This window comes from Neoarius graeffei, chromosome 1 (assembly GCF_027579695.1).
Source record: "Neoarius graeffei isolate fNeoGra1 chromosome 1, fNeoGra1.pri, whole genome shotgun sequence".
NCBI lineage: Eukaryota > Metazoa > Chordata > Actinopteri > Siluriformes > Ariidae > Neoarius > Neoarius graeffei.
In genome coordinates this window covers 130,322,720-130,337,434 of record NC_083569.1, presented here as the reverse complement: position 1 = coordinate 130,337,434, position 14,715 = coordinate 130,322,720, and the positions used below count along the sequence as shown (strand labels likewise).

General features: G+C 45.1%; 1 protein-coding gene across 1 annotated transcript in view; it reads right to left on the bottom strand.

The window, feature by feature from the left end:
- The window catches only part of LOC132883693 (zinc finger protein 345-like), a 74,383-nt gene that overhangs the window by 20,022 nt on the left and 39,646 nt on the right, over positions 1 to 14,715 (bottom strand). Inside the window, exons 3-5 of the mRNA XM_060917626.1 lie at positions 11,514 to 11,785; positions 5,426 to 5,493; positions 5,077 to 5,255 (exon numbers count right to left, since the gene is read on the bottom strand). Coding sequence (XP_060773609.1) covers positions 5,077 to 5,255; positions 5,426 to 5,493; positions 11,514 to 11,785 — 519 coding nt within the window. The remainder of the gene's footprint in view (positions 1 to 5,076; positions 5,256 to 5,425; positions 5,494 to 11,513; positions 11,786 to 14,715) is intronic.

Sequence of the window (14,715 nt, the reverse complement as noted above, 5' to 3'; positions counted from 1 at the left end):
GTCACCTACAAACAAGCAAGATTTCTGGCTCTCACAGACCTGTAACAACTTCTTTAAGAGGCTCCTCTGTCCTCTACTAGTTACCTGTATTAATGGCACCTGTTTGAACCCGTTATCAGTATAAAAGACACCTGTCCACAACCTCAAACAGTCACACTCCAAACTCCACTATGGCAAAGACCAAAGAGCTGTCAAAGGACACCAGAAACAAAATTGTAGACCTGCACCAGGCTGGGAAGACTGAATCTGCAATAGGTAAGCAGCTTGGTGTGAAGAAATCAACTGTGGGAGCAATTATTAGAAAATGGAAGACATACAAGACCACTGATAATCTCCCTCGATCTGGGGCTCCACGCAAGATCTCACCCCGTGGGGTCAAAATTATCACAAGAACGGTGAGCAAAAATCCCAGAACTACACAGGGGAACCTTGTGAATGACCTGCAGAGAGCTGGGACCAAAGTAACAAAGGCTACCATCAGTAACACACTACGCCGCCAGGGACTCAAATCCTGCAGTGCCAGATGTGTCCCCCTGCTTAAGCCAGTACATGTCCAGGCCCGTCTGAAGTTTGCTAGAGAGCATTTGGATGATCCAGAAGAGGATTGGGAGAATGTCATATGGTCAGATGAAACCAAAATAGAACTTTTTGGTCAAAACTCAACTTGTCGTGTTTGGAGGAGAAAGAATGCTGAGTTGCATCCAAAGAACACCATACCTACTGTGAAGCATGGGGGTGTAAACATCATGCTTTGGGGCTGTTTGTCTGCAAAGGGACCAGGATGACTGATCCGTGTAAAGGAAAGAATGAATGGGGCCATGCATCGTGAGATTTTGAGTGAAAACCTCCTTCCATCAGCAAGGGCATTGAAGATGAAACATGGCTGGGTCTTTCAGCGTGACAATGATCCCAAACACACCGCCCGGGCAATGAAGGAGTGGCTTCGTAAGAAGCATTTCAAGGTTCTGGAGTGGCCTAGCCAGTCTCCAGATCTCAACCCCATAGAAAATCTTTGGAGGGAGTTGAAAGTCCGTGTTGCCCAGCGACAGCCCCAAAACATCACTGCTCTAGAGGAGATCTGCATGGAGGAATGGGCCAAAATACCAGCAACAGTGTGTGAAAACCTTGTGAAGACTTACAGAAAATGTTTGACCTCTGTCATTGCCAACAAAGGGTATATAACAAAGTATTGAGATGAACTTTTGTTATTGACCAAATACTTATTTTCCACCATAATTTGCAAATAAATTCTTTAAAAATCAGACAATGTGATTTCCTGGATTCTTTCCCCCCATTCTGTCTCTCATAGTTGAAGTGTACCTATGATGAAAATTACAGGCCTCTCATCTTTTTAAGTGGGAGAACTTGCACAATTGGTGACTGACTAAATACTTTTTTGCCCCACTGTATCCGAGTGGCAAAAGTATGTGAACCTCTAGGATTAGCAGTTAATTTGAAGGTGAAATTAGAGTCAGGTGTTTTCAATCAATGGGATGACAATCAGGTGTGAGTGGGCACCCTGTTTTATTTAAAAAAAAACAGGGATCTATCAAAGTCTGATCTTCACAACACATGTTTGTGGACGTGTATCATGGCATGAACAAAGGAGATTTCTGAGGACCTCAGAAAAAGCGTTGTTGATGCTCATCAGGCTGGAAAAGGTTACAAAACCATCTCTAAAGAGTTTGGACTCCACCAATCCACAGTCGTCGTCATCATCATCATCGTTTCCCATTTGGCCACTTCTTGGCCTTAGGGCACATCTGTTCCGGGAAACGTCCTTGGAGCAGATGACTGAACTTAACTTTGTCTATCATAGACGTGCGGGCCTGCATCTGATCTACTTGAAGTTCCTCAACTCGTTTCCAAGTCCTGGAGGTCGTCCTTTTGTCGAAAAGTACTTGTTTTTGGAGGGCGTCATTTTCCATACGACATACGTGGGCCATATATTTAAGATGTTGTACCTGACAGTAGTCTTGGATAGAGTTTGACTTAGTTATTTCACGTCGTCGCTCATTTGAGATTTTGTACGACCAATCTAGCTGTCCTTCAACTAAGGTAGCCGGGTTGACGCCTTTTTTCCATTTGCTACGTGGAGGGACATTTTTCCTTGCATAGCCCCCTGATACCATCTTCCTTAAAAAATAAATAAATAAAAATAAAAAATAAAAAAAAAACATTCCATAGTCTCTCGCCCTTTTGTAATTCTGAAGTGGACAGAAAAGATGGCTGGATACCATACAATAGCCGGGACCTGACACAGGAAGTGAGGATCTTCATGCGAGTTGATAAATGGATTTCTTTGTCCATTAAACAGTTCTTTAGCTCATCCCACTTTTTACATGCAGAAGACATTTGCATGTAATGCAGTTGCCGACTTGTTTGTATTAGTGATTACATGTCCCAGGTACCGAAAACTCCGGACATTCTTCATGTTTACCCCATTCACAGACACTAGTCTCTTCTTGTCTTTCACAACTTCGTCGACATTAAATGCCATTGTCTCGGTTTTGGTATAGGACATCTGCAACCCAAATCTCGAGAAGGTATTGTCATAGATGGATAGGACCTGGTCTAACTCCTCAATACTTTTTGTAAAGACCGCCACATCATCAGCATAGAGTAATTCTGTCACTCTTCTCCTTCCAGATGTTGGTGCCCGTCTTCGATATTCACGAGGTGACACTTCAATAAGGATGTGGAACTCCACCAGAACTCCTGTATCGGGGCATTGCTTCAGAATTTTGTGCTTTGCACAGCGCATTACAAAGTCCATGTAGATGTTAAATATTGGTGGACTTTCAATGGCACCTTGACAGCAACCAACAAATGTACCAAAGTACTGCCTGGCTCCCTTGATGCAAGCTTTAGTGCCAAAATACAACGTCCTCAGGATTAATACCACTTTAGGGCACCGGAGACGGATGTCCAACACTTGAAATAGCGCTTCGCGAGGAACCCAGGTCATAAGCAGCCTTGAGGTCGATGAAACAGATAAACAATGGATTTTTCTCTTTCTCCAGTATATGGCATCGATGTTGATCGATTTTTTTCTAAACCCAAATTGCGTCTCCATAAGGATGGTCTCGTACACAGGTCTTATCCTTTCAACGATCATACTTGCTAAGATCTTTGACATTGTGGCAATGATAGAAATACCACGATAGTTTTCAGCCAGACACTTGGAACTCTTTTTGTGTAAATATGTTATTGATATCAGCCATTCACTGGGAAGCTTGAGGTACGACCATATTATGTTGATTAGGATGACCAGGTACTCAAGGAGAGTTGCAGATTGGGAATACTTTAGCTGTTCTGCATAGATGCCATCTGTCCCCCGGCCCTTTCCATTGTTAAATCTCTTGAGACACTGCCCAATTTTGGCCTCTTCAGGTGGGTCCTCATTAATAGGCTGTGTATCCTCTGGTGGTAATATATATGGGAATTCTTCTGGTTTAATTAGCTCAGGTTGGAGTTGGAATGGACGCTGACCCAAATGTTGAGAGAAATGTTTCTCAAGCTTTTGTTGGTGAATGACTTGTATGTTCTTCCTAGGCAACGAAGAGTATGTCTGACATGCGAAATTCTTCCTCCATATTTCTTTGCTTGCTGGCTACATTGATCTTTTGTGCCTTTTCAGTAAAATATTTGCTTTTAAGCGCTATACGCAGTTTTCTTATTTGCTTGGACAACTTTCTTTTCATCTGTGGAAATTCAAGACCATTGTTACCCTCCTCAGGAGTGGTCAACCAACAGAGGTCACTCCAAGAGCAAGGCGTGTAATAGTCAGCAAAGTCACAAAGGACCCCAGAGTAACTTCTAAGCAACTGAAGGCCTCTCTCACATCGGCTAATGTTACTGTTCATGAGTCCACCATCAGGAGAACACTGAACAACAATGGTGTGCATGGTAGGGCTGCAAGGAGAAAGCCACTGCTCTCCAAAAAGAACATTGCTGCTTGTCTGCAGTTTGCTAAAGATCATGTGGACAAGCCAGAAAGCTATTGGAAAAATGTTGTGGATGGATGAGACCAAAATAGAACTTTTTGGTTTAAACGAGAAGCGTTATGTTTAGAGAAAGGAAAACACTGCATTCCAGCATAAGAACCTTATCCCACCTGTGAAACATGGTGGTGGTACTATCATGGTTTGGGCCTGTTTTGCTGCATCTGGGCCAGGACAGCTTGCCATCATTGATGGAACAATGAATTCTGAATTATACCAGTGAATTCTACAGGAAAATGTCAGGACATCTGTCCATGAACTGAATCTCAAGAGAAGGTGGGTCATGCAGCAAGACAACGACCCTAAGCACACAAGTTGTTCTACCAAAAAATGGTTAAAGAAGAATAATGTTTTGGAATGGCCAAGTCAAAGTCCTGACCTTAATCCAATCAGAATGTTGTGGAAGGACCTGAAGCGAGCAGTTCATGTGAGGAAACCCACCAACATCCCAGAGTTGAAGCTGTTCTGTATGGAGGAATGGGCTAAAATTCCTCCAAGCCGGTGTGAAGGACTAATCAACAGTTACCGGAAATGTTTAGTTGCAGTTATTGCTGCACAAGGGGGTCACACCAGATACTGAAAGCAAAGGTTCACATATTTTTGCCACTTACAGATATGTAATATTGGATCATTTTCCTCAAAAAATGACCAAGTATAATATTTTTGTCTCATTTGTTTAACTGGGTTCTCTTTATCTACTTTTAGGACTTGGGTGAAAATCTGATGATGTTTTAGGTCATATTTATGCAGAAATATAGAAAATTCTAAAGGGTTCACAAACTTTCAAGCACCACTGTAGTCAGCTTTGCAATAGCAAGATATGCAGTGGGCGGACTTCACGTATCTCAAAGGAAGCTGATAGACTTCACCCTCTCTGATTGGTCACGGTCATATGATCAAGAAGACCTATCTGGTTGTTGGAACAGGCCAAAATGAGTTCTCTGGGGAATGCTCTAGTTATTGCAGACTGCATTGTACAACAGCTTTCATTCCAGAAACACTGGCAGGCTCAGAAACGTCACGAAAATGATGCAGAAAATAACCTCTATAACCTCTTAGACAAAAGTAACACCTTGCTGTGTGGTTGTTCCTGTAGGTACAGGACGGAGTTCTTTGGTGTACTCCTCTTCATACCACACCAAGAGCTCCTGTCCTGGGTTAATGGATCGACAGCAACGATACAGAATTCCCCCTTGATACTCAAATGCCACAAGATTCTGTTCTTCTTCATTACGGGCACAATTGACATACCTAAAAGAGTGAGGCAACGTTTCAGAAAAAGGTAAAAAATCAGATCAGAGTTACAGACTTGGAGAAAGCATGGTGGAGACATCAATGACATGAAGATAAAGTTCTTCCAACAAATGAGGAGCTGTAAAATCAAATCACTAAAACGACCCAACAGCTAGTGTACTGCTCACCTCATCCAATTCGCATGCGTCTCTCTTTTGGCATCGACGTATTCTTCACACTGCATGCTCCTGTATACCTGTAGAAAAATACCACATTTACTTTTTTTTTTACACAATCAATACAGTGGGGCAAAAAAGTATTTAGTCAGCCACCAATTGTGCAAGTTCTCCCACTTAAAAAGATGAGAGAGGCCTGCAATTTTCATCATAGGCACACTTCAAATATGAGAGACAGAATGGGGGGAAAGAATCCAGGAAATCACACTGTAGGATTTTTAATGAATTAATTGGTAAATTCCTTGGTAAAATAAGTATTTGGTCACCTACAAACAAGCAAGATTTCTGGCTCTCACAGACCTGTAACTTCTTTAAGCAGCTCCTCTGTCCTCCACTCGTTACCTGTATTAATGGCACCTGTTTGAACTCGTTATCAGTATAAAAGACACCTGTCCACAACCTCAAACAGTCACACTCCAAACTCTGCCCGGGCAACGAAGGAGTGGCTTCGTAAGAAGCATTTCAAGGTCCTGGAGCGGCCTAGCCAGTCTCCAGATCTCAACCCCAGAGAAAATCTTTGGAGGGAGTTGAAAGTCCGTGTTGCCCAGCAACAGCCCCAAAACATCACTGCTCTAGAGGAGATCTGCATGGAGGAATGGGCCAAAATACCAGCAACAGTGTGTGAAAACCGTAAATACTGACAGAAAACATTTGACCACTGTCAACAAAGGGTATATAACAAAGTATTGAGATGAACTTTTGTTATTGACCAAATACTTATTTTCCACCATAATTTGCAAATAAATTCTTTAAAAATCAGACAGACAATATGATTTTCTAGATTTTTTTCCCTCATTTTGTCTCTCATAGTTGAGGTATACCTATGATGAAAATTACAGGCCTCTCATCTTTTTAAGTGGGAGAACTTGCACAATTGGTGACTGACTGAATACTTTTTTGCCCCACTGTATATGGCTTTAAATGAGGTTTACAAAAACAAGAACAATGTCTCATGCCAATATTATTAAGCCTCATGAAGGCTGAATTAAAGGTTTTTGACTGTCTTGTAAGATTCACAAAACAGCTGACAAGCTCCAAGATGAATTTAGTAACTATAGGAAAATGCAGGCAAGGCTTTATCAGAATTTAGGCAAAGGAAAGGTTTCTCATAAAAGGCTTTACTTCTGACATGGCAAAGCTGTGCTGTGAATCACACCTCTCTGATAAATATCTGAGACAGCACTGGTTAAAGTAGTAAACGACCTACTGTAGGCATCTGATCAGGGCTGTGTCTCGCTACTTGTGTTGCTTGACCTTAGTGCAGCATTTGATACCATTGATCATTCCATTCTACTGGATAGACTAGAAAATGTTGTGGGAGTTAAGGGAATGGCCCTCTCCTGGCTCAGGTCTTATCTAACTGATCGATATCAGTATGTTGATATAAATGGTGATATTTCTAGATGTAGCGAGGTAAAGTTTGGTGTTCCACAAGGTTCTGTCTTGGGTCCACTGCTTTTTTCTCTATACATGTTACCTCTGGGTGATATTCATAAACATGATATTAGTTTCCACTGTTATGCTGATGACACACAGTTGTATGTTTCTGCAAAACCTGATGAGAGACACCAGCTTAATAGAATTGAGGAATGTGTGAAGGACATTAGACACTGGATGCTTATTAATTTCATTCTGCTTAACTCTGACAAGACTGAAGTACTTGTGCTAGGACCACATACAGCTAGAAGTAAGTTTTCTGATTACACAGTGACTCTGGACGGCCTTTCTGTTTCTTCACGTGCAGCAGTAAAAGACCTCGGAGTGATTATTGACCCCAGTCTTTCATTCGAAACTCACACTGATAACATCACCCGGATAGCTTTCTTTCATCTCAGAAATATTGCTAAGATAAGAAATGTAATGTCATTGCATGATGCAGAAAAACTAGTCCATGCTTTCATTACCTCCAGGTTGGATTATTGTAATGCCTTACTGTCTGGATGTTCCAATAAGTGAATAAATAAGCTCCAGTTAGTTCAAAATGCAGCAGCAAGAGTCCTTACTAGAACTAGAAAATATGACCACATCACGCCTGTCTTATCCACACTGCATTGGCTCCCAATCAAATTTCGTATTGATTATAAAATACTACTATTGACCTTTAAAGCACTAAATGGTCTCGCACCACAGTACCTGAGTGAACTTCTGCTCCTCTATGACCCGCCACGCCTACTTGGATCAAAAGGTGCAGGCTATCTGCTGGTACCTCGTATAGTGAAGGCTACATCAGGGGGCAGAGCCTTTTCTTACAAAGCCCCACAGTTATGGAACAGCCTTCCAAGTAATGTTCGGGAACCAGACACAGTCTCAGCATTTAAGTCTAGGCTGAAAACATATCTGTTTAGTCAAGCCTTTTGTTAATGGTGTTTATGAAGTAAAGGTGTAGATCTAGAAGGTCAGGGCTCGAAATTAACTTTTTTTCTTTGTGTCCCCCAGTGGTCCCGAATTCTGTGTTATATTGTCCCGAATGGAAGCAATAGTGTCCCCATTTTTTTCCTCTCTGAAATAACCAGTGGTTAATATTATCATATGAAGTTTCTATTATATTTGTAACTATACGATTTTGAACCCTCTATATCATTTTTACAATAAGTCACAAAACACAAATGACACATGTCCAATACATCATCTACTTCAAAATTACAGTTATTGCATTTTCAGTTTATTAAACTTTGGTGATCTCACTGTATGAATAGATACCCGTTTATTTAAAAGGGGCCAACTAGCTCATTCAGAAAATGTTTCAACTCACTACATCTGCAGTACACTTTAGCTGAAAATAAGACCCCTTTTATGTTTGTTTCATCTACTTATACCTTGAATATCTGTTGGCATATATAAGGCCAACTTATCATTTTCACCATTACCGTTATCCATTTTTATGTAATATACCTGTTGCCCCATTCAGAGATGTTTTGAAAGCCATCAGCCATACCATCAATGGATGAAATGCACACCCATGTTGCAAGCAGTACAATAGAAGGTTTGACCCAAAAAACGAAATATTTTAATCCAGTCTACAGTGTAAAATAAAGGAAAAACGCCATCCAATCATATCGAGGTACCACCTCAAAATGATTGGATACTGACACGTCAATCAGACTGAAGCCCGCGACTAGCCCGGCCCTTCTGTGTGTGGGTGTGTGTGAGAGCGAGCAGTGTCACACAGAGCGCAGGATTCTCTCAGTGCGCTCCTTCCAAACAACGGGGATTTACACGAAAACGGAAGGAGATATTCACAAAATTCTTTCACAGTGAGCGCCACAAGGCTCTCCTGAACACACGGATGTAATTTTTTTTGTCTGTAGTGTAAAAAATGAGGTCACTAGAGCGAGTTAAAAACGAGTGACTTTTCTGCCACGTTTATAATGAGAGTCTATGAGGCTGCGCGGCTGTGCTCTCGTTACTTTCAGGCTTCTCATTCAAAAACAGTAAATCCTATCGCTCAGGTAGACACATTGTGTGAATCAGGACAAGTGTGGCTACTACTTTTGAGAAAATTGTGTGTGTGGAGTGAAAATTGGGGCTGAAAACACAGTTTAAATGAGAAAGTTTGAGCTATTTTTCCAAGCTCTTTACACTCTAACTTAACGAGCTCCACTAGTGTGTAACGCAATAGACACCCATTATAAAGCCGGACTTTCTCAGGCTTTAGGAGGGGGAGGAGGGGTGGAGACGCGGGGGGTAGGAGTGTTTCTTTTCAAAATATGGCTTGCGGGAACCGTTATTCCAAAATCTTGTACTGCACCTTTAATGTAGAACTTTTTTTCTAGATCTATTTTTTTTCCATTGTCCCGGGATTGTCCCAGATATGATAATTTTGTGTCCCGATGACATTTTTTATGGTCCCCGGGACATCGTTAGTTTCGAGCGCTGTAGAAGGTCCTCAGACATAGAGTGTTTTGGTAAACTGGGATGTATGGATGCTGTCAGTCCCCACTCGCTTGCTCACTCGAGTTGTTGACGGTGTAGTGGCTGGCTGCTTTATGTCCCAGGGCTCCCTCATGCCTGTGTTACCTTCTGGCTCTCTCCTTTTAGTTATGCTGTCATAGTTAGTTGCCGGAGTCCCTGCTTGTACTCGGTGCAATCTGTATACTGTTCCTACTTATTCAGGTGACATTGGGCATACCTAACAACCTGCGTTTTCTTTCCCTCCCCCCCCACCCCAAATCTCTGAGTTACATGGAGTCAACAGGAAATCTTTTGGTGGAGAGGGTGGAGACCTCGACTGGCTATCGTAGCCTGCAGGGAATCGGCTGTCAGACATTCTGCCGCATGTCCCAGACCCGGTGAAATGTAACTGAATTGTCTTGGCCAGCCCTAAGGGTCCCATCTGCATCTCATCATTGCTGAAGAGTGTGCTCCCATCACCCAATCAAGCATCCAGCCAGAGCAGGTCATGATATTTTTTAACCATATTAACATGCCATTGTTGTGTGTTATGCCTGATGTCAAGACTCTCGTCTCTGCGAGCCTACCACACAGATTTAATACTTGTCATTTTTAGGGCATACCTAACAACGTGTTTACTTTCTCCCCCCCCAATCTGTCCCTCTGAGTTACATGTTGGTCCCGGGATTGCGATGCTGGCCTCTTCTGCCCCTCGGACCTGCTTGATCCATCCTGGTGCCCTGTGTCTGGTCGGAGTTTTATCGCATTGCTCCTGTGGAGGGTGGCCCCATGAGGACAGTTGAGGGTTATACCTGGAGGATGCTCTGGACTCTTACAGTAATGCTTTTATGGCTGAGGACTACAGTTGACTTGCTAACTTTAGGACTGCAGTTATCATGAACAGTTTTGCACTCAAGTTTCCATCAATGAAGAGTTATAACATCTACGAAACTGTCCTCATGTTAAAACTGTTCATGTTATAGTCATGCTGTCTGTTGTTGCCCAAATGAGGATGGGTTCCCTTTTGAGTCTGGTTCCTCTTGAGGTTTCTTCCTCATGTCGTCTGAGGGAGTTTTTCCTTGCCACCGTCGCCACAGGCTTGCTCATTGGGGATAGATTAGGGATAAAATTAGCTCATGTTTTAAGTCATTCAAATTCTGTTAAGCTGCTTTGCGACAATGTTTATTGTTAAAAGCGCGATACAAATAAACTTGACTTGACTCTGCATAAAAATGCATGGGGTTGCTCAAAATTCCACAGCACACTTCACTTTGTCTCACAGCACACCGGGTATATACTGTACATATCTAAACTCAACCCTCACTGAACCAATGTTCAAATTATATTTTGTCTGCATTTGTGAATTCACGGAAATGAAACAACGTCACATCAACTGCAGACCCCAGCATCAAACCAACTCGCACAGGTGGCAAATTTTGTGGCATCGAAAACCATTGGCTCGTTGGTGTGGTAACAAGTTTTATATTAACTTGAGCATTAATTATAGTTAACAGTATCTGTTCAGATCCTGTAGTGTCATGCTTCTCTGTTTATCCTTGACATTTAGAAAAGAAACAAACTAAGTGTAAATGAATACGTTTCTTGTTTGTTTTTGTTTTTTTGTGTGTGTGTGTGTGTGTGTGTGTGTGTGTGTGTGTGTGAGTGAGTAGCTGCCATGTTGTGCATGCAGCAGAGTCAAGGAAAACTTGGTACAGTTTTTCTCAACTGCATTTGGGAAAACAGACTATAATGGAATGTTGTTGTTGATGACGACTAATATTTTGTGCAATACAGGAAGCTGACCATGTTTAGGCATCGTTATGGGAGGACTTATGTTGGTGACTACCTGGGCTTGTGATTTTATGGGACTTTCATGAATAATTATAGAATAAAGAAATATTTGCTTGAGCATTACTTTATTTACTTGAGCACTGAGGTGTTACTAGTATTTTTATTAACCGGCAAGTTCCACCACACTGGCTAAAAGAACCGATGTCGGACCGCATTGTGCTCAAACTTACGATTTACACCACTACTCCACACATCTGCGAGAAGAAAGTGATATTAATTGGAGCTACCTTCATCTAGTCATCATATTTTGTTACATAAAAATATACAATCTTTATAATAAAATTTATGACAAACTCACAACCGAGGAGTCTCCACTGTTCTTGGCTTCTTCTCGGTTCACCAGCTCTCCCTGGCAGGGGCCGAAGTGTGCACCTACTGGAACAGTCTCCCCCTTATTAAACACTCCCAGGCCTGCATCAGGAATACTGGACTTCTGGATTTCTAGCCCAGGAGGAAGTGTTTGTCTGGCTCGGTCAGGGACTCCCATGGGAACAGGAGTATCTGGGATGAAGAGGGGTGGTCCATGAACCTCGCATTTGTTGAAGAAGAAGGATTTGCAAACTTCACAGTCTGGGAGTAGAGAAAACACAACAGGAAGAAATGAGGCCCAAATGTGTGTGCAATCTGTGTGTGTCTATCCAAGACCATATACGGTACATTAGTACTGTATAAAGATTATCCTAAGAAAGCTTGCCAGTAAGATTCACTGAGCATCTGGTTGAGACTAGAGGTGTCCATCAGGACTGGGATCAAACAGGACACAACAAGGTACCAGTATTGGCAAAAAATATGGAAACACCTACCAAAATGACAACACACAATTTGACCTTTTGTTCTCAAGTTCTCTTAATAAACTCAACATTTTCATCATAAACAAATGTTACAAGTAACCAGAGTAAATCATTCTAAAATATTATCAATATTTGGTATGGAACCCCTTGACACTGAAGTGCACCGACATGATCAGGCATGCAATCAAAGTTTATGAATAAAATCAAGTGGAATTGATCTCCCAGGGTTCTCCACGAAGGGTTTTAGAGGGGCAGGCCGCCCCCCTTTCTGTGATTCCCGCCCCCGTTTAATTTCTGCCACCCCTTTACAAAAGGAAGAGACGTCCCTTTGTTTTCTTTGTGACAGATAGCCTTTCTCTGTTGGAGTACCGACAAAGTACACTACAGACAAAAAAAATTACATCACTGTGTTCAGGAGAGCCTTGTGGCGCTCAATGTGAAAGAATTTTGTGAATATCTTCCGTTTTCGTGCAAATCCCTGTTGTTTGGAACGAGCACTCTGAGGAAAAAGTGCGATTTCTGTGTGATACTCTGTCTCTACACTCAGCGCGTGGGTGGGGGAGGGGCTGCTCGCTCTCTCACACACACACACAGGAGGGAGGGGCTGCTCGCTCTCTCACACACACACACAGGAGGGAGGGGCTGCTCGCTCTCTCACACACACACACAGGAGGGAGGGGCTGCTCGCTCTCTCACACACACACAGGAGGGAGGGGCTGCTCGCTCTCTCACACACACACAGGAGGGAGGGGCTGCTCGCTCTCTCACACACACACACAGGAGGGAGGGGCTGCTCGCTCTCTCACACACACACACAGGAGGGAGGGGCTGCTCGCTCTCTCACACACACACACAGGAGGGAGGGGCTGCTCGCTCTCTCACACACACACAGGAGGGAGGGGCTGCTCGCTCTCTCACACACACACAGGAGGGAGGGGCTGCTCGCTCTCTCACACACACACAGGAGGGAGGGGCTGCTCGCTCTCTCACACACACACAGGAGGGAGGGGCTGCTCGCTCTCTCACACACACACACAGGAGGGAGGGGCTGCTCGCTCTCTCACACACACACACACAGGAGGGAGGGGCTGCTCGCTCTCTCACACACACACACAGGAGGGAGGGGCTGCTCGCTCTCTCACACACACACACAGGAGGGAGGGGCTGCTCGCTCTCTCACACACACACACAGGAGGGAGGGGCTGCTCGCTCTCTCACACACACACACAGGAGGGAGGGGCTGCTCGCTCTCACACACACACACAGGAGGGAGGGGCTGCTCGCTCTCACACACACAGGAGGGAGGGGCTGCTCGCTCTCTCACACACACACAGGAGGGAGGGGCTGCTCGCTCTCTCACACACACACAGGAGGGAGGGGCTGCTCGCTCTCTCACACACACAGGAGGGAGGGGCTGCTCGCTCTCTCACACACACACAGGAGGGAGGGGCTGCTCGCTCTCTCACACACACACACAGGAGGGAGGGGCTGCTCGCTCTCTCACACACACACAGGAGGGAGGGGCTGCTCGCTCTCTCACACACACAGGAGGGAGGGGCTGCTCGCTCTCTCACACACACAGGAGGGAGGGGCTGCTCGCTCTCTCACACACACAGGAGGGAGGGGCTGCTCGCTCTCTCACACACACAGGAGGGAGGGGCTGCTCGCTCTCTCACACACACAGGAGGGAGGGGCTGCTCGCTCTCTCACACACACAAGAGGGAGGGGCTGCTCGCTCTCACACACACACAGGAGGGAGGGGCTGCTCGCTCTCTCACACACACAGGAGGGAGGGGCTGCTCGCTCTCTCACACACACAGGAGGGAGGGGCTGCTCGCTCTCTCACACACACAGGAGGGAGGGGCTGCTCGCTCTCTCACACACACAGGAGGGAGGGGCTGCTCGCTCTCTCACACACACAGGAGGGAGGGGCTGCTCGCTCTCTCACACACACATGAGGGAGGGGCTGCTCGCTCTCTCACACACACACAAGAGGGAGGGGCTGCTCGCTCTCTCACACACACAAGAGGGAGGGGCTGCTCGCTCTCTCACACACACACACAAGAGGGAGGGGCTGCTCGCTCTCTCACACACACACAGGAGGGAGGGGCTGCTCGCTCTCACACACACACACAGGAGGGAGGGGCTGCTCACTCTCACACACACACAGGAGGGAGGGGCTGCTCGCTCTCACACACACAGGAGGGAGGGGCTGCTCGCTCTCACACACACAGGAGGGAGGGGCTGCTCGCTCACACACACACAGGAGGGAGGGGCTGCTCGCTCACACACACAGGAGGGAGGGGCTGCTCGCTCTTACACACACAGGAGGGAGGGGCTGCTCACTCTCTCTCACACACAGGAGGGAGGGGCTGCTCGCTCTCACACACACAGAAGGAACGGGCTGCTTGCTCGCTCTCTCACACACACACACACACACACAAGAGGGAGGGGCTGCTCGCTCTCACACACGCAGACACACAGGAGGGAGGGGCTGCTCGCTCTCACACACGCAGACACACAGGAGGGAGGGGCTGCTCGCTCTCACACAGGCAGACACACACACACACAGGAGGGAGGGGCTGCTCGCTCTCAAAGAGACACAGGCTTGTAGCCTCATGGCAAATCATACATTCACACAGTACAGCTCAGCTCCGGCAATAGCGACTGCTGCGCGCACTGCATCACTCAATTTCCCACAGGGGAACT